Source organism: Aethina tumida, chromosome 1, assembly GCF_024364675.1.
Source record: "Aethina tumida isolate Nest 87 chromosome 1, icAetTumi1.1, whole genome shotgun sequence".
NCBI lineage: Eukaryota > Metazoa > Arthropoda > Insecta > Coleoptera > Nitidulidae > Aethina > Aethina tumida.
In genome coordinates, this window is record NC_065435.1 from 7,996,066 (window position 1) to 8,020,087 (window position 24,022).

At 28.1% G+C, this 24,022-nt stretch overlaps 1 protein-coding gene across 7 annotated transcripts; it reads right to left on the bottom strand.

Annotated features, from left to right (window-relative positions):
* Positions 1–664: 664 nt before the first annotated feature.
* Positions 665–23,053, bottom strand: LOC109602365 (protein rolling stone). Of its 7 annotated transcripts, XM_020018725.2 has the most exons (6): positions 22,935–22,979; positions 20,559–20,706; positions 1,848–1,972; positions 1,318–1,678; positions 1,082–1,265; positions 665–1,027 (listed from the first exon to the last, which is right to left on the bottom strand). In XM_020018725.2, the coding sequence occupies exons 3-6, from the start codon at positions 1,932–1,934 to the stop codon at positions 805–807; spliced, it is 855 nt and encodes a 284-aa protein (XP_019874284.1). In that variant the 5' UTR covers positions 1,935–1,972; positions 20,559–20,706; positions 22,935–22,979; the 3' UTR covers positions 665–804. The 7 variants fall into 7 exon arrangements, with proteins under 7 accessions (XP_019874284.1, XP_049826727.1, XP_049826728.1 ...); XM_049970770.1 differs by lacking the exon at positions 20,559–20,706 and having other exon boundaries at positions 22,935–23,053; XM_049970771.1 differs by lacking the exons at positions 20,559–20,706; positions 22,935–22,979 and adding an exon at positions 15,703–15,723.
* Positions 23,054–24,022: the final 969 nt, after the last annotated feature.

The window sequence follows — 24,022 nt, forward strand, 5'->3', positions numbered from 1 at the left end:
TATTTTTAGTAATATAAATTTATTTGACGTAAATAATTAAAAAATAACAATTTTATACAATAATTATTAGAAAATTAACCCACTTCAACTTCTGTAAGTAATAAAAAAATTGGTAACCTCGTATAAAAACGTTTTAAAAAGGTCTTGCTCTTTTATTAGTAAATTAAAACACATTTTAATATAGTTATAAATGTTTATGCTAATGTAAAACAATATTTTACTGTTCATATATGTATGCAATGTTAATATTATGAGGATTATTACATAAATGAACATTAACTTTACCTAAAGTGGGTTATTTTAATTCTTCTTGTGAAATGAAAATCTTAACTGACCATTTTGTATTTTTTATTATTTATTGAATACGATTCTTACAATTTTATGATCGCATGAGTTATTTAAACATTTATTTGAAAATTGTAAAAAGTAATAGTAAATGGAGGAACAATAATTTTAAATGAATCATTTTTTTTTTAATTTAACATAAATAACCATTTTTTATCACTTTTTTTATTAATAATTAGGTTTATATCAAATTTTAATTTGATTTTTTTCTTTTCTATAAAATACATTCAACAGTATTTATTTATATTTATTGAATAATATATTTTTTTTTTTATAAATTTTACTATATTAATTTTATTCAAAAAATAAAACACAAATCGATTTGCAATTTTGTTTTATTCGTCCTATTTATAAAATATATACAAAATATTAAAATCATAAAACTGATAAGGTAAAGTAAAAGTAAATAGAGTAAAAATATCAGGAACTAATGGTAGAGCAGTTCTTTCGTTATTTCGGTCACACAACATCATTGGCCATGCCCTCGTTCACGTACCCTTTCCCAGTGTCATTGGTTTTAACAACAATGGTCTCGGGCTTCTCCTTGATCCTCCTCAACAGATGCAAGCCCCAAGTGATGATATGAAGGAAAATCAGAAACACCAACACTCCCAAGCAAATTAACAAGGTCCTGCCCGGTCGATCCCAGTCCAAGATTGTGTAGATGTAGGTCGTACCCTCCCTGCAATTAACGAGGCTTCAACACTAAGTTCTGGCGTTGAGGTTGATGTCTTACCGGCTCGTACCCCCAGCAAAATAGTAAATCAAGCTGAAGGTGGCGTAGATGATACCAAATACTGACGGATAAATAAAATGCATGATTTCTATTGGATGGGCAACAACCATCAGATCAATGAACATACAAATCGTGTTGGTGCCGTGGACGAAGAAGTTCATTTCATCGAATGGCATTTTTGCAGCTACAAACTTAATGCTAGTACACGTTTTTTACGATTTGTTTCTGGACCTTACCATCGTATATCACAGACCAGTACATAATGGTTATCCCAAAAGCAACGGGAGTGGCAATGACGTTAATGAGCCTGTAGAATTTGTACAGCTTAAGTATTTTGTCCTGAAGACTGGGGTGGGTTTTGAGCTTCGTGGATATCATCGACACGGACAACATTAGCAGACAGGTGAGGGCTTGTATTGTGCACATGGTGTAGCCCCAGTTCGTCAAATAAACTAAATATTTCGCTCTAAATGCGGCCGTCAGATTCGATTTCTTGAAATCCGATACACTCAGCGCCCATGTTATACATAAATATAAAGTTATTGCCGTTTTGTATATCAGATATATGATACTTGGTTTTGTTTTGTCTCGTTGCCACTAAAACAAAAGGTTCACACGATGTAAAACAATTGGCTGCCGGTTCCCATGGGGGTTATTCTTCGTCATAAATTCCAAACATTAAAATGTTTATGGCATGTGAATACAAAGTTCAAGATACACATATTAAATCAGTTATGCACGGGAACAATTAATTGGGGTCACTTACTTGTGATGATATGAAAATTGTGGGGTTGTCGTGCCTAAGTGAGAAAACTTTTAATGACAGTTTATTCTTCCATGATGGACCTAGCATTGTCTATATTGGCTTGGCGGTGTCGGATTCCTCGAAGGCTAAAACAAAACAGTCGTGCTTATTAAAACGGCCGAAATAAATCAAAATTTGAATGGACGAAACAGTTACCTAAATATAGCGTGTCTCTTGATGATAACTTGCATGTGAGAATAATCAACAACTATATAATTTCTTTCTTTAATGTTTAATGTCCTACATTTCAGATACATAAGATTATATAACCAATTGAAAGTCTGTCTTGCCGATATTCAGAAATATTGCACGACGCCGTTTTAAAATTCAGCAGTGGAAATTAACAGATTTCAAATGTAACCTAACTGAGTTATTGTTGTGGGTTTTATGTAATCGTATTAACGAGTCTCAATCACAGGATTTGTTACCATTTCAACTTAATGTTTCAAATTATTTATTTATGTACCGCTTTCTCTTTACAACTGCATGGAAAAAATTAGATATACAAGGTGTTTCTAAATTTCGGAGCAGTCCAGTAATATATTGTTTATCCTGAATAAAATAAAACCCCTCAAATTTAAATTTCAAAAATTTTTTCTCATATTTCCATAAGCTTTGGTTCAATCATGTTTAAATTTGGCACGTATCATCCTAAAATACATGTCTATAATTCAATATAATAAACTTTCTCCATATTGTTACAGTGGCGTAGATTATGGGGGGTCTCCTCTTTTTTTGTCCTGTTTTCTACACCACTCAATATTGTTTGAAACTATTAAGCTTTTCAAATTCTTTGCATAATTTAGAAGAAAAACGATACTTTTGTTTATTTTGATTATCACAGTCGTTTTTGAGTTATTCCAAATGGAATGTTCATTTTACTTTTCTTCAAACATTAAAACTGAAATATTTAAAAAACGGTTGTGTTTATCAAAATTAATCAAGGGCACCTTTTTTCTTCTAAATTGTGCAGAGAATATGAAAAGTTTAACAGTTTTAAAAAATTTTAAGTGGCGAAAAAAAAAAAGAGGAACCACCCAAAATCTACGCCACTGTGTCATTTTGGAAAAAGTTTATTATATTAAATTGTAGGTACATATTTTGGGGTAATACATACCAAATTTAAACATGCCTACAATTCAATGTAATCAGCTTTTTCCATACTGTTACAGTGACGTAGATTATGGGGGGTTCTTCTCTTTTTTTTGCCCTGTTTCCTACACCACTCAATATTTTTTGAAACTATTAAGCTTTTCAAATTCTTTGCACAATTTAGAAGAAAAAAGATGCTCTTGATTATTTTGATTATCACAGTTGTTTTTGAGATATTTCAGATGGAATGTTCACTTTAATTGTCTTCATACATTAAAACTGAAATATTTAAAAAACGGCTGTGTTTATCAAAATTAATCAAGAGCATCTTTTTTCTTCTAAATTGTTCAGAGAATATGAAAAGTTTAACAGTTTTAAAAAATATTAAGTGGCGTAGAAAATAGGGCGAAAAAAAAGAGGAACCTCCCAGAATCTACGCCACTGTATCATTATGGAAAAAGTTTATTATATTAAATTGTAGGTACATATTTTGGGATAATACATGTTAAATTTAAACACGATTGGACTAAAGGTTACTTAAATATGCGTAAAAAACAATTTTTGAAGTTTAAATTTGTATTTTCTTCAGAAAAAAAATTTTGGAAAAAAGTTATTTATATTTTCTTCATTATTGGTCTCAAATTTTGAGAATCTTAGAAACACTTTATAGATTATTTTCATTAACCTATTTTGTCTCACATTCTGAATTAGTCTTGTTAAAAATTATTAAAAAGGTAATTAAAATTACAATTCAATTTTGCTATTACATAATAATTAATTATAAATAACTTACGTCAAATCATGAAGAAAATCTAAATAAAATTTTGTCTACAGTTTATCCTGAAGAAAATACAGCTCCTCAATTTAAATTTCAAAAATTGTTTTTTCTCATATTTCCGTTACAATAAAGTTTTTCCATATTGTTACAGTGGCGTAGATTCTGAGGGGGTTCTCCTCATTTTATCGCCCTATTTTCTACGTCACTGAATATTTTTTAAAACTATTAAGCTTTTCATATTCTTTACACAATTTGGAAGAAAAAATGCACTCTTGATTTATTTTGATTATCACAGTCATTTTTGAGATATTTCAGATTGAATATTCACTTTAATTTTCTTCAAACATTAAAACTGAAATACCTCAAAAACGACTGTAATAATTAACATTAATAAAGAGTAATTTTTTCCTTAGTGGAGCAGAAAATATTTTAGGATAATACACACCAAATTCAAACAGGATTGGATCAAAGGTTAAGGAAATATGACTAAAAAACAAATTGAAATATAAATTTGAGAAACCTTAGAAAAAAATTGATTTTACTTTGCTTTAACTGCTCCTAAATTTTAGAAACACCTGGTATATAGCCGTAGAATAAATTCCAGAGATAGAAAAAAAAAACAATGTCAATGGCAGTACAATTAAGTAACGCATTGTGGAAATAACTGATTCTGTAACCGCATTTATTAATGTAGCTTCAACCGCAAAACATTTGAATTGCAGATGGACAAACACACGTTCAACCGTCTCTTCAGTTCCCATAAATATTTATGTGTTGTTGACAATAATTCGATAAAAATTGAAGACAAACGCAGAACGATAAGCAAAAAACTGATGTGTCCAATTCGAAATACAGTCAATAAAACTGACCAACTGGAACTTGTTATGCAAAATCTTTAGGACTTGCCAAAACCGTGTAGCAAAAGCCACATTAAACTGCAACCTATCCTCAATTTAATTGCTTGTAACAACCTATCGAATGCCCAATCCACGTTATAATTCCAAGTCTTAAGAACTACAATAATCGTCTATATCGTGGTATGATTATGTAGCTTTTTATTTTTTCAATTTCTGTTTTATTGCCGGCGTTCTGTCGGCGAATTTAATTAATAAAAATGGACGAACATTGGCCAGTTTGCGTGACAACACGAACGTAACAGATTCAGCCTGAATTAACTGATAACAACGTTTTGTTCGCAAAATCAAAGAAAGATCCAAACATGTGGGAACTTCCTGAGTACCTTCTTGATCTTGGTGTGACCATGAACCGACGTATTGTGATTTGTTTTACGCGTAATGAAAATAGTAAATAAAAGACACTTGTAGGTATTTATTTTCAAACACATTCACCGCTAATATTCTAATATAACGATGGTAAAAGCTGAGTTGTGGATTCACAGTTTACATTTGTCATATGGCATAGTTGCTTAACATAATGGCTTTCTAGAGGACTCGATTGTTTCTCTTAGTCATTAAGCATTTTTAAACTGTACCTTTACGTTGTACGAACCTTATTGGAATTTCCACGATTCCAGTTTCGCCTTGATGATGATGATTGTGATGTGATTCAGCTATGAGAAACGGTAATGGCGTTAAAATGTTCGATTGCGATTCGATTTTGAATGGATCGACTTGTCGCGACCTGATAAGTGAAATGCCGTGTCGTAACCGTGAAGAAACTTAATGAAAAATTTGAACGGTCATTTTCCATCGGGTACGACCGTGTCGGGTACCCACCAGTAGTGGCCGGCATCAGAAATCTATTATTCATCCAATTTTATTCCCTACCGGCTTTATTGCCTATTATGTTTTGTGTCGAATCACACGCATTTTATTAGACGGGTTCACTCTCATGCTGGATTGTTTAAAATGCAGATAATTTTATTGCGACATTAAAAGTAAGGCATTTGCATGTTTACAAAGTGACGTGCCATAAATGCAAACATTGATTTACTGGTCGATTATTTCCAATCAAGGTTTGACTATGGTTTGAATTGACTTTATTATATGCAAAACGATCAAATTCTGATTGAATTTACGAGTATTGCACCCAGCGCGTACCCAACTCTTTTATTGCTTGTAAAAGAATTCCTTACAATATCTATGAAAATGTTCTCTTGTCCCCCTTTGAAATTCTAATTGGGAAAGTTGAATGTAACACACAAACAATAAAATGTTCTAACAATATATATTTTTTATTATTATACAATAGTTTAACAAATTTAATAAAAAACTTCACAAAAAAATTGGGAACCAATTAATAAATAATAATTATTGAAAAATGGAAATTATTATTAAAAAATTATATTGAATATATATAGTTAATAAAAAAAGGAATTATTAATTTACATTTTTAGGCAATTTTAAATAATTTTATAAATAATCGAATAAATAAAAATCTCGACAATAAAAATTATGAGTTCAAATTTTATTTGCAGTATGTTAACAATAAAAAATTCAACTTTTTTTACTGAGATAACAATAATAAAAACATCAAATTTTAATATAAAAAGTAAATAAAAATCTTCGGTAGGAACCATGAAATTAATAAAAATGGAATTATTATATTTATTTTATTATAATTTTTACAATTTTAGTTATTTTTACAATTAATGGGGCAATTTTTTATCTAATTTATTTAAAAATTTCAACAATAAAAATTATAAGACCAATTTTTGTTCAATATATTGGGAAAATAGAATAACAATTAATTAATAATTTTTTGGACAATAATTAAAATATTAGGTTTTAATATAAACAATAAATAAAAAATTTCGATAAAGAAATTAAAAAACCTATTTTTTATTTTCAATGTATTTAGGAGCAATTAGTAAATAATTATGTTGAAAAATTGAAATTTTGCTTAAATCAATAATAATTATTGAATAATGAAAATATGTAATTAATAAAGAGGGAATTATTTATTTACAATTTTCAGCAATTTTAGTTATGTTTATAATTAAAAGATCAAATTTTTATCTAAAATGTAATTAAAATGTTCAACGACAAAAATTATAAATAATTAACAATTAATAATATATGTTCATTTTTTGGATAATAATTAAAATATAAACCAATTTTTCTATTTTCAATGTATTTATTGTTAAAAAATTCTACTTAAATCAATCAATTAATTGAATAATAGAAATATGTAATTAATAAAAAGGGAATTATTATTTACTTTTTTCAGCAATTTTAGTAATTTTTACAATTAAAAGAGAAAATTTTTAGCTAAATTAAAATATTAAGTAATTATAAAACCAAATTTTTATTTTTATTGTTTGAAGAAAATCATATAGAGATAATTAATAATTAATTTTTTTTTGTGATTTTATTAAACGTAATTAAAACCTAAAATTTCAATAAAAATTATAAATAAAAAATTTGGTAACAGAAAATTTAAAAAATAAGTTTTTATTTTCAATGTATTTAGGAAAAATTAAGAATTAATACTATTTAAAATTTTAATTAAAAAATGAAATAATGAAAATATTGAATTCACAAATAAGGAATAATTTATTCACATTTAATTAAAAAGTTCGATAAAAAAAAAATTAAAAGTAAATTTTAATTATATTCAATGTGTGGAAAAAATTATCGAATGTCGATAATTAACAATTAATAAAAAAGTGTTTTATTTTTTTATTATTTTACTAAAATAAACGTAATGAAAATATAAAAACTAAGTTTTTAATTTAAGTAAAAAGTTCCACAACAAAAATTATAAGGTTAAATTTTTATTTTCATCGTGTGAAAAATATCGAATACCGATAATTAACAACGAATACAAAAAGTATATTTTTCTTTAATTTGATTAACCTAAACATAATGAAAACATCAAATTTTAATATAAATTATAAACAAAATACTTTTACACATACAAACCAATTTTTCATGTTCAATTTATTTAGAAACTGTTAATGAATAAATACTATAAAAAATGGAAATTTTAATTTTTTATAGTATTTTTTAATTTAAACAAATAAATAATGAAAATATTTAATTAAAAATAGGGAATTATTTTGTTTATTTTCCATAATCAATAACATTAAATTTTAATAAAAATTATAAATAAAATTCTTTTATATAGAAAATTTAATAACCAATTTTTCAGTTTCAGTTTATTTAGGAACAATTAATAAATAATTATTGTACAAAATTAGAAATATTAATTAAAAGAAAGATATAATGAAAATATTTAATTAACTAATTTTACTTTTCAACAATATTAATTAATTTTACTAGTAATGTAGAAAATTTTTGACTGAAATTTAATTAGAAAGTTCGACATCAAAAATTGTGATTTATTTAATTAATTAACAATTAATAAAAAATGCTATATATTCTAATAAACATAATTAAAACATCAGATTTTAATATAGTTAATAAATAAGAACAATTGAAAATTGAAAATTTTAATTAAAAAGGAAAATATCCAATTAACAAAAAGGAAATTATTTATTTACATTTCCATTTAATTAATTTTACAATTAATACGTCAAATTGTTGATTAAAATTTAAATTATGAGACCACATTTTTACAAATAATTATTATGAGTAATAATGGTTAAAATTAATTTAAAATTCTAATTGGAAATGTTGAATACTGATAATAAAAATTAAATAAAATCTTTTTTTATCATTTTGTTAACATAATTATAATTAAAACACAAAATTTTAATTTAAGCAATACTATTTTCTTAAATTAAAGAACATTTCTTTATTTTGAATGTATTTACAAGCAATTAATTTGAAGAATAATCTAAAAAATATATAATAAATAATGCAATTCTCTTGAATTCTTGAAATTCTAATATAAAACGTCGAATTCTGATTGTGACAATTAATAAAAAACTATTTTCTAGTACTCTGTTAATATATTATATTAATAAATTAAACATGAAATTTTAATTTAAAGCCTGGGTAAAAAACTATCAATATATTACTAAGACATCAAATTTTAGTATAAAATGTACATAGGTTTAATAAAAGATATTTTCATCAATTGAAATTTAAATTGACAAATGAGACATTGATAACATATAATTATTAAAACTTATCTAGTTGTTATTAATAAGGTTGAATCATATAAAAATGTAAGTATTAGGAATTAAATTTTAATTAATAATGATTAAAAAATCTAACATCAAAAGATATTGTTATATTTAGAGTTTAAGTTAATAATATCAATACACTTAGTCTGGCCATATTTATATTTTTAGGTAAATTCTTCACTCCTAATCTAATCTTTAATTTAATTTACATAAACAACAATTACTTTTTTAATGACATAAAACAAATGATTAAAATAATGGAAATTGCTTAACCATTAAAGAAAGCTCCCATCAAAACTAATTATTGTTGATAAAGGAAAACTGGGTAATGAAGAAGCATTTTTGCATTTCTTAATTAGTTTTGTGTCTAAGCCTGGCATAAAACACGCAATTATTCTTAATTGCATCGTTTTTATTTTCCACGTCTAACAAATTGACCGAAACCAGTAGAACAGTTAAACGTTACGTGGTGATCTCAATTATTTATTTAAATATTGGCCGTTTTTCGCTTCGTTTCGTGTGTGTGTGTGTGTGTAGTTTCACCAGAATAATTTTAAGTCGAATCTTATGTCACTGAAATCCTTAATGTTCGGATGGAATTCTTCTGCAGTTACGTATCTTGGACATTCTAAACAACGAAAATAGTAATATGTGTGTGACTCACCGACGTTCACCTTATTTGATTTAAACACCACATTCGAGTGACACCAAACTTTTGTCGGCACTGATACCACCCGATATTGTTGATGATAAAATATTTGCGTGCAGTAGTATCAATTGTTTTTATGGCAACTATTAATAGTAGTACTTTTGATTGGAATCGTCATGACACGGAATATTAAAATACACAATAATGTTCCAGCACAGTACGATTCACACGTTGCGATTTCTCCGGACCCAGCCACAATTTAAATATTATTATTTTTTATCGTCATTCATTGCTGACGTTGACCTTCACAAATCACAATTGTAAAATTACTCATTACACATAATTTGCAAAAAAAAGCGTAGCTGTAAGTTGAATTTCCGTTTGTATTTTTAACTTTTCGATTGAGCAAAACTGAAAGAGACCTAGCCAGGTTCAAGGCTCCTTTCAGACTATTGGGATGTCAATTGACTGACCTTTGTGTATATTTGTCTTGTTCACAATTAGATTTCTAAATAGTGGCAAAATTGGAGCTATTATTAACAATCACCAACGGAACGCTGCGTTTCTTTTATGCAATTGTTCTTCAATAATATTTCAAAGGCGAATCGATTAGCAGCAACCGAAATTAGTCGTCTGTAATTTAATGAGGAACTTAAGATTTAAAGACAAAATTAATTAAAGTTTGCTCACACAATATGTTGCTTGTTTGTCGTTTATTATTGGTTAATCTTAAATGGTGATTAAAATATATTTTTATAGTTATGCAGTTGGTGATAACGTCAGACTTACCAAGAGTTTATTATATTGGATTTCCTTGTAATTTCTATTTATTTCAATTGACACGCCATAAATTTTAGATTATTGATTATATAAAATTATTTATTTTTATTTCATTTTAAAATCGATTGATAATCTAAGTACTTATTTAGAACTGATATAAATCATCATTACTTACAGATTATACCTACATATATAAAATGATTTATCTAATTCTTGATAGGTTTCTAAAGAAATGAAAATGATATCTGAGATTTTGATTGTTCAACATTACAATTCGATTTTATTTAGAGTCATTTGCAGATTTTAAAGCTGGTTTACAATTGTTAAAATTATTCACGAGGCTCAGTCACTTTAACTCTGATCACAATTATCAGGAAACCCTCAAAAAACGTGTATTCTGTAGTCTTAAATTGAGTAAATTAATCAGAAATGTATTTATTTAGAGGTAGAGTCATGTTCAGATTTTGAACCTCGTTGATAATTGTTTAAACAATAGTCAGCCACTTTACCTCTGGTCATAATGTTCAAGAAAACCTCAAAAAACGTGTAATGTTTAGCCTTGAATTGAGTAAATCAAGTAACTTAATGAGATATATCATTATTTAGAATTAAAATAATTTTCAGGTTTTAAACCTCGTTAATAATTGTTTAAACAATAGTTTAAGTTACTAACGAGGTTCAGCCACTTTCCACAGATTACAAAGACCAGAAAAACCTCAAAAAACATATATTCTATAGTCTTGAATTGTGTAAATTAAGTAAATTAATCAGAAATGTGTTTATTTAGAGGTAAAGTCATTTTCAGGTTTTAAACCTCGTTGATAATTGTTTAAACAATAGTTTAAATTACTAACAAGTTTGAGCCACTTCACCTCTAATCACAATGACAAGAAAAATCTCGAAAAATGTGCAGTCTGTAATTTTTAATTGAGTAAATCAAGTAAATTAATTAGAAATGTGTTTATTTAGAATTAAAATAATTTTCAGGTTTCAAACCTCGTTGATAATTGTTGAAACAATAGTTTAAATTATCAAAGAGTTTCAGCCATTTAACCTATGATCACAATGACCAGGAAAACCTCAAAAAACGTATATTCTGTAGTCTTGAGTTGAGTAAATTAAGTAAATTAATCAGAAAATGTGTTTATTTAGAGGTAAAGACATTTTCAAGTTTTAAATCTCCTTGATAATTGTTGAAATAATATTTTAAATTAGCAACGAGCTTCAGCCACTTTACTTCTGATCACAATGACCAGAAAAATCTCAAAAAACATGTATTAAAGTAAATTAATCAGATATGTGTTTATTTAGAGGTAAAGTAATTTTCAGGTTTTGAACCTCGTTGATAAATGTTTAAACAATAATTTAAATTATCAACGAGGTTCAGCCATTTTACCTCTGATCACAATGACCAGAAAAACTTGTATTCTGTAGTCTTGAAATGAGTAACTTAATCAAGAAAATGTTTATTTAGAGGTAAAGTCATTTTCAGATTTTGAATCAATAATTTTGATTACAATGCAACCATTTGATTACAATCAATTCATTCATTATTATTTTGAAGCCTAAAAATATGTGTATCTAAGTAAATCAGATGAATTATTCAGAAAAATGTTTCTTGAATAATTCATGTATCTCAAACACAAATGAAGCTACGAAAACGTAATAAATTTTGAATTTTACGTAGAATTAAATAATGTAATATTATTTTCTTCCGGTTGAGTCAAAAGTAACAATGCATTGCAAATATTTTTATAAAAAAAAACCGTTGCCACTAAAATTTCGCAGTTGATAACCCTGTTCTCACTCTGCATATAATATTCAATGATAAATTATATCCTTTAGAAAAGATGAATAAATTACAGTTTCTTTCTGTTTAATAAAAAGTTGCTCACAAAAATATTCCACATACATTAAGCCGGTAAATTGTGAACGGGTGATTCACATGTATATTTAAGCGTACCTTACAATTAGTCCCATTTCCATGATCAATTGTTTGATCCCAAATTAAAAATGTTAATTGCGGGTTATGCGGCAATAATTATTTGGTAACTGTATCGGTGTTTCCTTCGCGAACCAGAAATTCAGGAGCGGACTCGTCACGTTCTCATTTGACCCTGTTTTAAGGGTTAAGAACCCCGACCGTCCCAATTTTGTAACGCTTCCAACAAAAACACGTCAATTAATTTTATAAATATTCACCTGTTCAATCGATAATCCGAACAAGCACAACAACCATCACAAACCACAAAAACTAAACTGAATTGTTAACCAATAAATTCGTTAATTAACAGTCGTTCCGTAATATGCAACATATATATCGACTTTCCCTTTTTATATATTACAAATTTATATTTTGGTATGCATATCAGACCCATAATTATCTCCTTGTGTGGAGATGGTACGTACGGTTTTAGTGCACTCTTTCTTACAAACGTGAAATTTTTACTTACATTTTGATTTTTATCGGAATTTATAATCTGTTGTTGAACCTGTTGCGTTAAAATTATGCGTTTTTCGTACAAAAAATAAAAATATGTGAAATTACTATTGGGAAAGTTTAATAAAAAGTGAGTTTAAATAAGTTTTGACATATATCATTAAAACCCAACGATCTCGTGATGTTAGCACAATTTTGTCTCTTATCTGATAATAAGATACATTGTGGAAAATTATGCAGTTGTCATTGTAATACGTAATGCTTACCGAATAAATTTAGAAAATATTATGTGACTGTAATATTTAAGTAATAATTTATTGTTATTCAAATTTTGCTTTCATTAATGAATGATTTATTAAAAAGTTTTTACAATTTTTAATATAAACTTACTTAAATAAATTAAAGAATCTCTTGTAAAAAAATATAAATAACTTATAAGTCCAGTTTTGATATTGATTATTTACTTTCCTTACTTATTTTATTATTAAGGCTTCTATAAAACGTTTTGTCGTTTTATGATGGCTTTCCATTTCATTAATTTTTTATAGGAAATGTTTTTTTAATTCATATAATTCCAACAATAAAGAATCAATTAAACGGAAACAATTAACTAAAATTACATAGAGAGTTATTTTATTTACGGCTAATTAGGTTTGTCATTAAGTGAATTAAGTTACATATGTCACATCTAATGGCTAAAACAAAAGTTCTTGATATATTCAATGATTATTTCATAATCATAATTAAATTTCCAATTTTATTAGATTCAATTAAGATTTAATGGCGCTTAAAGTACATAAATAATAATAAAAATAATAACTACTACTAAATTTTGACAATAAAAAATTTAACACAAATTCAAACAAATATAAAAAATTGATGTTGTGTTGATTGGCTGAAATAAATCTAGTTTTTCATGTTTTTTTTATTATTGTTTTGAATGTGTCCGTTATAAAAATGGTGAATAATTATTACGAAAAAAAAATGTAATGACGTCCGAATTTTTGCATCTTAAAATATTATAAGTTCAAGGTTTTTTTATGTTTAATAGTCAGAGTCAACCCTGAATTTGCATATTTATTGCATCAATATACTGTACATTAACATTAACAACCGTGTTTATTTGGAGGTAAAGTCATTCCCAGGTTTTGAACCTCGTTGATAAAAAAAAAACAATTGTTTATATTATCGGGGGAGTTTAATCACTTTACCATTACTTCGTAATGGACGTAAAAAACGTGTGTCTGTAGTCTTGAGTTGAGTAACTCAAATAAATTAATGGGAATTGTGTTTTTTGGAGGTAAAGTCATTTTCTGGTCTTGGACCTGATTGATCATTGTTTAAACAACATTTTAAATTATCAACGATGTTCAGCCACTTTACCTCTGATCACAATGGCCAGAATATCCTCAAAAAACGTGTATTCTGTAGTCTTGAATGAATTAAATCAAGTAAATTAATCAGAAATGTGTTTATTTAGAGGTAAGGTCATTTTCAGGCTTTAAACCTCGTTGATAATTGTTTAAACAATAGTTTAAATTATCAAAAAGGTTCAGCCACTTTACTTCTGATCACAATGACCAGGAAAACCTCAAAAAACGTGTATTCTGTGGCCTTGAATTAAGTAAATCAAGTAAATTAATCAGAAACGTGTTTATTTAGAGGTAAAGTCATTTTCAGGTGTTAAACCTCGTTGAATATTGTTTAATCAATAGTTTAAATTATCAACGAGGTCAGCCACTTTACCTTTGATCATAATGTCGAAGAAAACCTCTAAAACGTGTATTGTGTAGTCTTAAATTGAGTCAATCGAGTAAATTAATCAGAAATGTGTTTATATAGAGATAAAGCCATTTTCAGGTTTTGAACCTCGTTGATAATTGTTTAAACAATAGTTTAAATTATCAACGTGGTTTAGCCATTTTACTTCTGATCACAATGACCAGTAAAACCTCAAAAAACGTGTATTCTGTAATCTTGAATTAAGTAAATGAAGTAAATTAATCAGAAATGTGTTTATTTAAAGGTAAAGTCATTTTCAGGTTTTAAACCTCGTTGATAATTGTTTAAACAATAGTTATCAACGAGGTTCAGCCACTTTACTTCTGATCACAATGACCAGGAAAACCTCAAAAAACATGTATTCTGTAATCTTGAATTAAGTAAATGAAATAAATTAATCAGAAATGTGTTTATTTAAAGATAAAATCATTTTCAGGTTTTAAACCTCGTTGATAATTGTTTAAATAATAGTTTAAGCTATCAACGAGGTTCATTTTACTTCTGATCACAATGACCAGGAAAACCTCAAAAAACGTGCATTCTGTAGTCTTGAATTAAGTAAATCAAACAAATTAATCAGAAATGTCTTTATTTAGGTAAAGTCATTTTGGGGTTCCTTGATAATTGTTTAAACAATAGTATAAATTATCAACGAGGTTCAATCATTTTACTTTTGATCACAATGACCATGAAAACCTCAAAAAATGTGTATCTTATCTTACATTGAGTAAATGAAGTGAATTAATCAGAAATGTGTTTACTCAGAAGTAAAGTCATTGATAATAATTATTTAAATAATTGTTTAAAATGTCAACAAGGTTCAGTCACTTTACCTCTGGTCATATTAGTCATATAATCGTTAAAAACGTGTATTTATTTGTTTCTGAATTGTACAAATCAAGTAAATTAATCTGAAATATAGATTCATTTTATTATGAACAAAAAAATATATATTTGTTAAAGTCAGGATTCTGATGTGAGAACATTTGGGTATAATTTTATTTAAACATTTAATTTTAATTCAAATTTCAAAGAGCCCACCTAAGAAACCCCTATTCTCACATCATCATCCAATCAAAACGTTAACAACTAAACAATACCTCGTACTAAACCGCACTACAGTTCACACTAACAAACCAACAACAAAACTCAATCGGCCGAACCTACGAGTGCCTCTGCCTTCATTCACTCTTCTCGTCAAAAAAAAAAAATTGAATATATATATCACCGAAGCACACCTACCTCAAAAGGTAGAGGTAGAGCCACTGTGTCATAATACGAATTCCCGACTGAGGACGGAACTCACGTGAGATTTCCAATCGAAAATCGCTTGCGCTCTAGTCCACCAACATTGGGCCCACTTCGCCAATTTCCAGCAAACAATACAGGGGTTAATCTTTATATTATGTGGCGCATAGGTAACATTACACACTGGTGATCGAGGCAATTAACGTCACGGATCGTTCACAGACGCAAGAAGCTTGATTATTCATGAACTGCCCTGAATAATAATGGTTATCATGGGAATTATAAATGAGCATGCCATTATTATATTAATGTAAGTTTGTGATTTTTAAATTGCTGATTACCGTGTGCAAATAATCCAGTCGCCAGATAAATGCATCCTATTTTTGTTACTACTGTTTACGTTATGAAGAGTTTGTTCGCATAAAAACAAAGCAATAAAACTTTATATGTTGCAGGAACTTTTTCGTTATGGAATCGTAGATACGTTAATACCAGTTTTGGCGCTGGGAATAAAACCAATTATGCCGTTGTTATTGTACCATTACAATTTTATCGCGTTTAAGACAAATCGTTAAAAAAAAACGTGCGGCTATTAATTATGGCAGCAGAATTGTCATCATCCGAATTATCTAAATTTCACCCATTAGTTTATTGCCATTGACCTATTATCGTCAACAAACCATACACATTGTTACCAATATTTAATTTTTTAATAACACCAATCCCACATTCCCATTCATAAACTGTCTGAGATCGTCCCTGGTCAAAGCTGAAAAGAGTGTGGGTTTGTATCACAAGGGATTCAATCTACCTGCATTAAGTACTGACCAGTTTGTTTGACATTTGACCTATCAATTAAAGATACAAGGATTCTTACTACTGTACTCACAGCATTTTTCGATAACCCAGACACATCTGTTGGGCACTGGACTGCTGCAATTCCAATAAAACGAATCATTTCGATAAACTTTGGAGAATTTATTGCAGCCAGTAACGGTTCATTGTTAGTTACTGGTGCTAAATCTCATACATTGTTGTAAGTGGATTTTTTCACACGTTGATAACAATTCGTGGACGATAAGAGATGATGTTTTATTAACCAGCTAGCACCAAATATTTTTGGACCTAGATAATTGCTAATTAATGTGTTGGGTACTGGTACTGTATATATTATTTAAAAGCTTTTTATGCTCTTTTTAACTGTGATAGATATTTTTTGAAGTACTATAATCTTTACAAATTTACTTAAGGCAATAGAAGGTGGAAGACACATTCAAGAAGATGCTGTCAGTGGTAAAATAGCACGATTGAAGTTGAAATAGACCAATCATTAAACTGTGAGCAATTAATCATTAGAAAGAGTCCTAACTTTACCTACTAAGAGGCCGAACGTTGAATGCAGCTGTCTAATGATAAAAAATTGACCAAGTTAACGAAAAACTTATTCAGAGATCCGCTCCTTTAGTCAATAAAATAGACGTTTGCTTCTTCATGATAACGCAAGACCACATGCCACGTTAGTGACTCAAAGGAAGCTTCAAAGTGTTAAATGGATCGTTCAACCTCATCCATCGTATAATCCAGATATTTCTACATGTATCTTTATTATTTATTTTTATCATTGACTAATTTTTTAGGTAATACATGGTTTAAATCTGAACACTTTTTAATTTTATAATTATTTTATATTGTTGAATTTCAGATATTTATTTATTCCAGTAAGCCAGAATTTGATTTTCTTGGCATGAATTTGTGTAAAGAATATTTTCAAAAATTTGATGATTATAAACAGTTAACATAAAATACTTTTGGACCTAAGTAATTGCTAATTAATGATGTTGGGTACTGGTACTGTATATATTATTTGAAAGCTTTTTATGCTCCTTCTAACTGTGATAGATATTTTTTGAAGTGCTATAATCATTACAAACTTACTTAAGGCAATAGAAGATAGAAGCCACATTCAAGAAGATGCTGTCAGTGGTAAAGCAGCACGATTTTGGGTTTGTCGGTTCAAAAGAGATAATGAATACATTGAAGATGAAATAGACCAATTATTAAACTGTGAGCAATTAAACATTAGAAAGAGTCCTAACTTTCTACCTACCAAGAGGCCAAACGTTGAATGCAGCTGTCTAATGATCAAAAATTGACAAAGTTAACAAAAAACTTACTCAAAGACCTGTTCCTTTAGTCAATAAAATAGGCGTTTACTTCTCCATGATAACGCAAGACCACATGCCATATTAGTGACTCAAAGGAAGCTTCAAAGTGTTAAATGGATCGTTCAACCTGATCCATAGTATAGTCCAGATATTTCTCCATGTATCTTTATTATTTATTTTTGTCATTAACCAATTTTTTAGGTAATACATGGTTTAAATCTGAACACTTTTTAATTTTATAATTTTATAATTATTTTATATTGTTGAATTTCAGATATTTATTTATTCCAGTAAGCCAGAATTTGTTTTTCTTGGCATGAATTTGTGTAAAGAATATTTTCAAAAATTTGATGATTATAAACAGTTAACATAAAATACTTTTGGACCTAAGTAATTGCTAATTAATGATGTTGGGTACTGGTACTGTATATATTATTTGAAAGCTTTTTATGCTCCTTCTAACTGTGATAGATATTTTTTGAAGTGCTATAATCATTACAAACTTACTTAAGGCAATAGAAGATAGAAGCCACATTCAAGAAGATGCTGTCAGTGGTAAAGTAGCACGATTTTGGGTTTGTCGGTTCAAAAGAGATAATGAATACATTGAAGATGAAATAGACCAATTATTAAACTGTGAGCAATTAAACATTAGAAAGAGTCCTAACTTTACCTGCCAAGAGGCCAAACGTTGAATGCAGCTGTCTAATGATCAAAAATTGACCAAGTTAACGAAAAACTTGCTCAAAGATCTGCTCCTTTAGTCAATAAATTAGGCGTGTGCTTCTTCATGATAACGCAAGGCCACATGCCATATTAGTGACTCAAAGGAAGCTTCAAAGTGTTAAATGGATCATTCAACCTCATCCATCGTATAGTCCAGATATTTCTACATGTATCTTTATTATTTATTTTTGTCATTAACCAATTTTTTAGGTAATACATGGTTTAAATCTGAACACTTTTTAATTTTATAATTATTTTATATTGTTGAATTTCAGATATTTATTTATTCCAGTAAGCCAGAATTTGTTTTTCTTGGCATGAATTTGTGTAAAGAATATTTTCAAAAATTTGATGATTATAAACAGTTAACACAAAATACTTTTGGACCTAAGTAATTGCTAATTAATGATGTTGGATACTGGTACTGTATATATTATTTGAAAGCTTTTTATGCACCTTCTAACTGTGATAGATATTTTTTGAAGTGCATAATCATTACAAACTTACTTAAGGCAATAGAAGATAGAAGCCACATTCAAGAAGATGCTGTCAGTGGTAAAATAGCACGATTTTGGGTTTGTCGGTTCAAAAGAGATAATGAATACATTGAAGATGAAATAGACCAATTATTAAACTGTGAGCAATTAAACATTAGAAAGAGTCCTAACTTTACCTATCAAGAGACCAAACGTTGAATGCAGCTGTCTAATGATAAAAAAATGACCAAGTTAAGGCAAAACTTACTCAAAAACCTGCTCCTTTAGTCAATAAAATAGGTGTTTGCTTCTTCATGATAACGCAAGACCACATGTCATATTAGTGACTCAAAGGAAGCTCCAAAGTGTTAAATGGATCGTTCAACTTCATTCATCGTAGAGTCCAGATATTTCTCCTTGTATCTTTATTATTTATTTTTGTCATTGACTAATTTTCTTTACTTAATAAATGGTTTAATTATGAACAATTTTTAATTTTACAATTATTTTATATTGTTTTATTTCAGATATTTGTTTATTCCAATAAACCAGAATTTGTTTCTCTTGGCATGAATTTGTTTATAGAACATTTTCAAAAATTCGATGATTACACTGGCGATGGTAATTTGTTGAATAAGTTATTTATAAATTACTTTTTCTGGTCCATAAGTGGATGCTGGCGAGTAATCTTAAGAGAAGAATTATTTCTCAAATTACTTTCCCTGCAATTTTGTAAATAGGTAAAGTAATCTTTATTAAACCTTTATCTTTATTAGCCATTCTTAATAAAAAACAGGAAGCACGTTTCTATCTGATTTATGGCCATATAAGTATCTCTAATAGATGATGTGACTGTGATGACAATATAAACATAATGTTAATTAAAACAAATATTATCGAGAGCTCCACAAATTCTTAGAAGATATCAAATCGTTAAGCACATATCGACGACATGGCCTATTGTTCATCAAAAACAATTGAGTGTTTTGTCGTCATGTAATTCTGTTCCCAGTTTGTTTAAAGTCTAGGCTTGTGAATTTGGATGAGTTTATCACGATCTGCATATTAAGTAGTTCTAGAAAAACTTTAATCTTATCTGAATCGGAAAACGTCAGTATTTCATACTGGGAAAGAACGAAATCCAACAAGTGTTCATCAGCATCTTAAGTAGTAGATAAAATTGTAACTTTTATCAACAACAGTCGCGTGTTTATTGAGTGTCACAGCACACGTGCATTCCATGATATTATCGAAATTGATAATAAAGAGACCGTACAATGATTTTATAAATAGACCATCTTAATCATCTCAAAATCATTACGCCTAATTACCGTGATTAGATAATTAAAAAAATGATTATAACAATGCACTTTTTCGTTGATATTCAAATTAGCCATAATCACACGCTAATTTGTCACTTAAATAATATTATCTGAGACGTGTGTACTAATAGAACATGCAATGCAACATTGCAAACACTTACAGTTGTATAATTGCACTGCAATGCCAAGTAACAAATGAAAACAATGCACCCCACCGACGAGGGTTCCACAGATGGTGCCTTACGTGCCCGGATCCAATTATCGAAGGTTTATAATATTTTCAAAACCCACAATTAGTGTTACCCAGTCCTAAAAAAATTTAAGGGCTGGTTATTAGATTCGGAAATTATTTATGGTTATATTCATATCAAACTGAACGGTAATTATTATCAGCGTGAGAAAAAATTTATAGGAAACAATGAGCTGATATTATTACACTTGTATATCAAGTAATAAATTATGCTGTGTTAATTAAAATCAATCACTTTAGCGGAAGTAACATCCTTCTAGTCAAATATGAAACTAATTGGGACTTAACAGTTAATTTCAGTGACAAGAAGTTGTAACTGTGTATACAATTTAGCAGTTTAATTTTCATTGCCTATGGGTAAAATTTAAATTATTTAAATTTTTATGTTATAATTAATGTTAACGAAAGGATAAGTACATAATTTACGTCAAGCTTATCAAAGACTACTTTATTTACATGATTTATATTGCATAAATTTGTCATAATAATTATAAGTATTTAATAGATATTTTGTTTTAATATCGGACTATGTAAAGTTAAGAATTAGTTTCATTGGAGATTTTTTAAATTAATTAATCGTTAAACTGAAACTTGAGAATAATTCTCAAATACCCTTTCAAAGAACCAATATGCTTAGAAATCTTTAAGTGAATAATTAATATTTTTTTTTATTTGATTAATATTGAAAGTGAAACTTGAGAGTAGTGCTGAAATAAAAGTTTCTATGGAATGGAATCATTTCAAAGAACTATTATGCTAGAAATCTTTAGGTGAACAACTAGTATCATTTGTGAGAATTCTTTAATTGATTGATCCTGAAACTGAAACTTAAAAGCAGTGCTATAATAGTTTTGATGGAATAATACACAAATATATTTTCTATGCTAGAAATCTTTAGGAGAGCAATTAGTATCATGAGACTGTTTTAATTGATTAAACCTGAAACTGAAACTTGAGAGTACTACTAGAATAAAAATTTCAATGGAATAATACAAAATGCCTTTTCAAAGAACTAATATGTTAGACAGATTTAAGAGCACAATTAATATGATTTATGATGTTTTAATTGATTAATCTTAAAACTGAAACTTGAGAGTAGTGGTAAAATAAAAGTTTCAATAGAATAATACACAATACCTTTTGAAAGAACTAATATGCTTGAAATATTTGAGGGAACAATTAGTATTAATTATGAGAATGTTTTAATAGATTAATCCTGAAACTGAAACTTGTCAGTGGAATAATACATAAATACCTTAATATGATAGAAATATTTAGGAAAACAATTAGTATCATTTATGTGAATGTTTTAATTGATTAATCTTAATACTGAAACTTGAGAATAGTGGTAAAATAAAAGTTTCAATGGAATAATACACAATACCTTTTCAAAGAACTAATATGCTTGAAATATTTGAGAAAACAATTAGTATAATTTATGAGAATGTTTTGATTGATTAATACTGAAACTGAAACTTGAGAATAGTGCTAAAATAAAAGTTTCACTGGAATAATATACTAATACCTTTTCAAAGAACTAATACCCTAGAAATCTTTATGAGAATTTTTTAATTGATTAATCCGGAAACTGAAACTTGTGAGTAGTGCTGAAATAAAAGTTTCGATGGAATAACACACAAATATTTTGTCAAAAAACTAATATGCTACAAATCTTTAGGTAAACAATGAGTATCATTTATGAGAATTTTTTTAATTAATAAAACTGAAACTGAAACTTGATAGTAGTGCTGAAATAAAATTTCGAAGAAATATCAGACGAATATTTTTTTAAGAAACCAATATCTTGAGTGAACAATGAGGATTATTTATGAGAATTTTCTAATAAATTAATCTTGAATCTGAGACTTAGGAGTAGCTCTGAAACTAAATACTTTCAAGGGAACTATAATAATTAGTTGTTCAACGAAATGAAATGTTGAATATCTTTAGGTGATCATTGACCACCAAAATTGTATAAACCTTAACATTGTGTGGCATTTTACTACCCAGTTGATCTTGGCCTTGTCCTAAAATATAATTTGTTAATTTGAAGTCTTAGAAAGAGATATTTACTTGTATAAAATGAAATATAGTATACATAGCTTATTTTATATTACATATAGATAGATATTGTCATAATGTATCAATAATGTCTCGTTTTTTTATCGAGCATTACAGTGTATACAATCTTAGATAATCCATTATATAAAAGTGTCATGCGATAATATCGCAATTGAAATGAATACGTTTTTAATTAATTATTAAGTGGCAAACACCAACGACTTACCCATATCAGTGAAACATTATTAACTGTTAATATTCAATGCACATCGAACACTTGTCAGAGGCAGTTCGAAGGAGACTGCTTATTGAGGTATTAGATATTTTTAAAAAATGCGCATGAATTTAACACAGTAATTACCTATAATAACGCGATAGGCTAGTTGTGGGCAATTAAAAGTTGCACATTGTCTTAAGCTGTCTATCTACAGAGGACGCCGGTTTTAGATATTTCAGGGAAACACCGTCGTGTCAAATCGTCGCCGGGTTTATGGGGGTCTTGTTTGTTCTTCTTATTTGTGCTCATGGTGCACACATAAAACAGTGGTTTATGAGCCTTGGGTGGTCTAGTTTAAAATTTTTATTTATTTTTGTAATTAGATGGTACTTAATAACAGCTCCAGTGGCGTCTGGCGGTCTGCGGTCGGAGCACTATTTTGTTGTACGATTTGTGAACTGTTGCTGTTTGCCGTCGAAAATTCTTCGACTTTTCAAACAATATGTTTGGTTATTTTTATTGTTTGCGCTTTGTTGTGTAAACAATTAAGAAAAATAAGTCTCGTTCTGCCACTGTTGTAAAAGAAGCCGTTAGGGTAATATTTACTTACCACGCGTAGGTAAGGTCCTAAACAATATTCCGTGGCATATAATAAACTTTTTAACAGTTCTCTTATAGATGCTGGAAAATATCTACGGTTGTTTATTCGTAAATAAAATTCTATTCCTTTATTAATAAATTATATTGCCAAGGATACAGACCAGTTAGATTTTCTGCCCACTCATAACCATAATAAAATTATAATTACTTCAGAAATTCGTTATATAAATGTAAAAAAAAACAGTGCGTAGTTGCTAATTGCAGTTTTAATAAAGGTTGTTTAAAATTTTAAAATTAAATGTTGAAACATTGATTGATAGACTACATTTACTTAAGTATATGTGGCATTAACTACTTATTTGCTTTAAGTATTGAAAATAATAGATATCAAGGTATCATCTTGCTATTGACATCCTTGAGTATACCAAGAAGGAAATAATTAATATAATTTGTTACCCCTGAATGTAGGCAACCCATTTAACACCTGATAAAATATT

Coding starts and splice junctions, on each gene's coding strand:
- LOC109602365 (XM_049970770.1), bottom strand. CDS start 1,934: ATGCTAGGTCCATCATGGAAGAATAAACTGTCATTAAAAGTTTTCTCA. Junction 1,679..1,847: donor CAATTTTCATATCATCACAA/GTAAGTGACCCC, acceptor CTTTTGTTTTAG/TGGCAACGAGACAAAACAAA. Junction 1,028..1,081: donor TTTGCTGGGGGTACGAGCCG/GTAAGACATCAA, acceptor CGTTAATTGCAG/GGAGGGTACGACCTACATCT.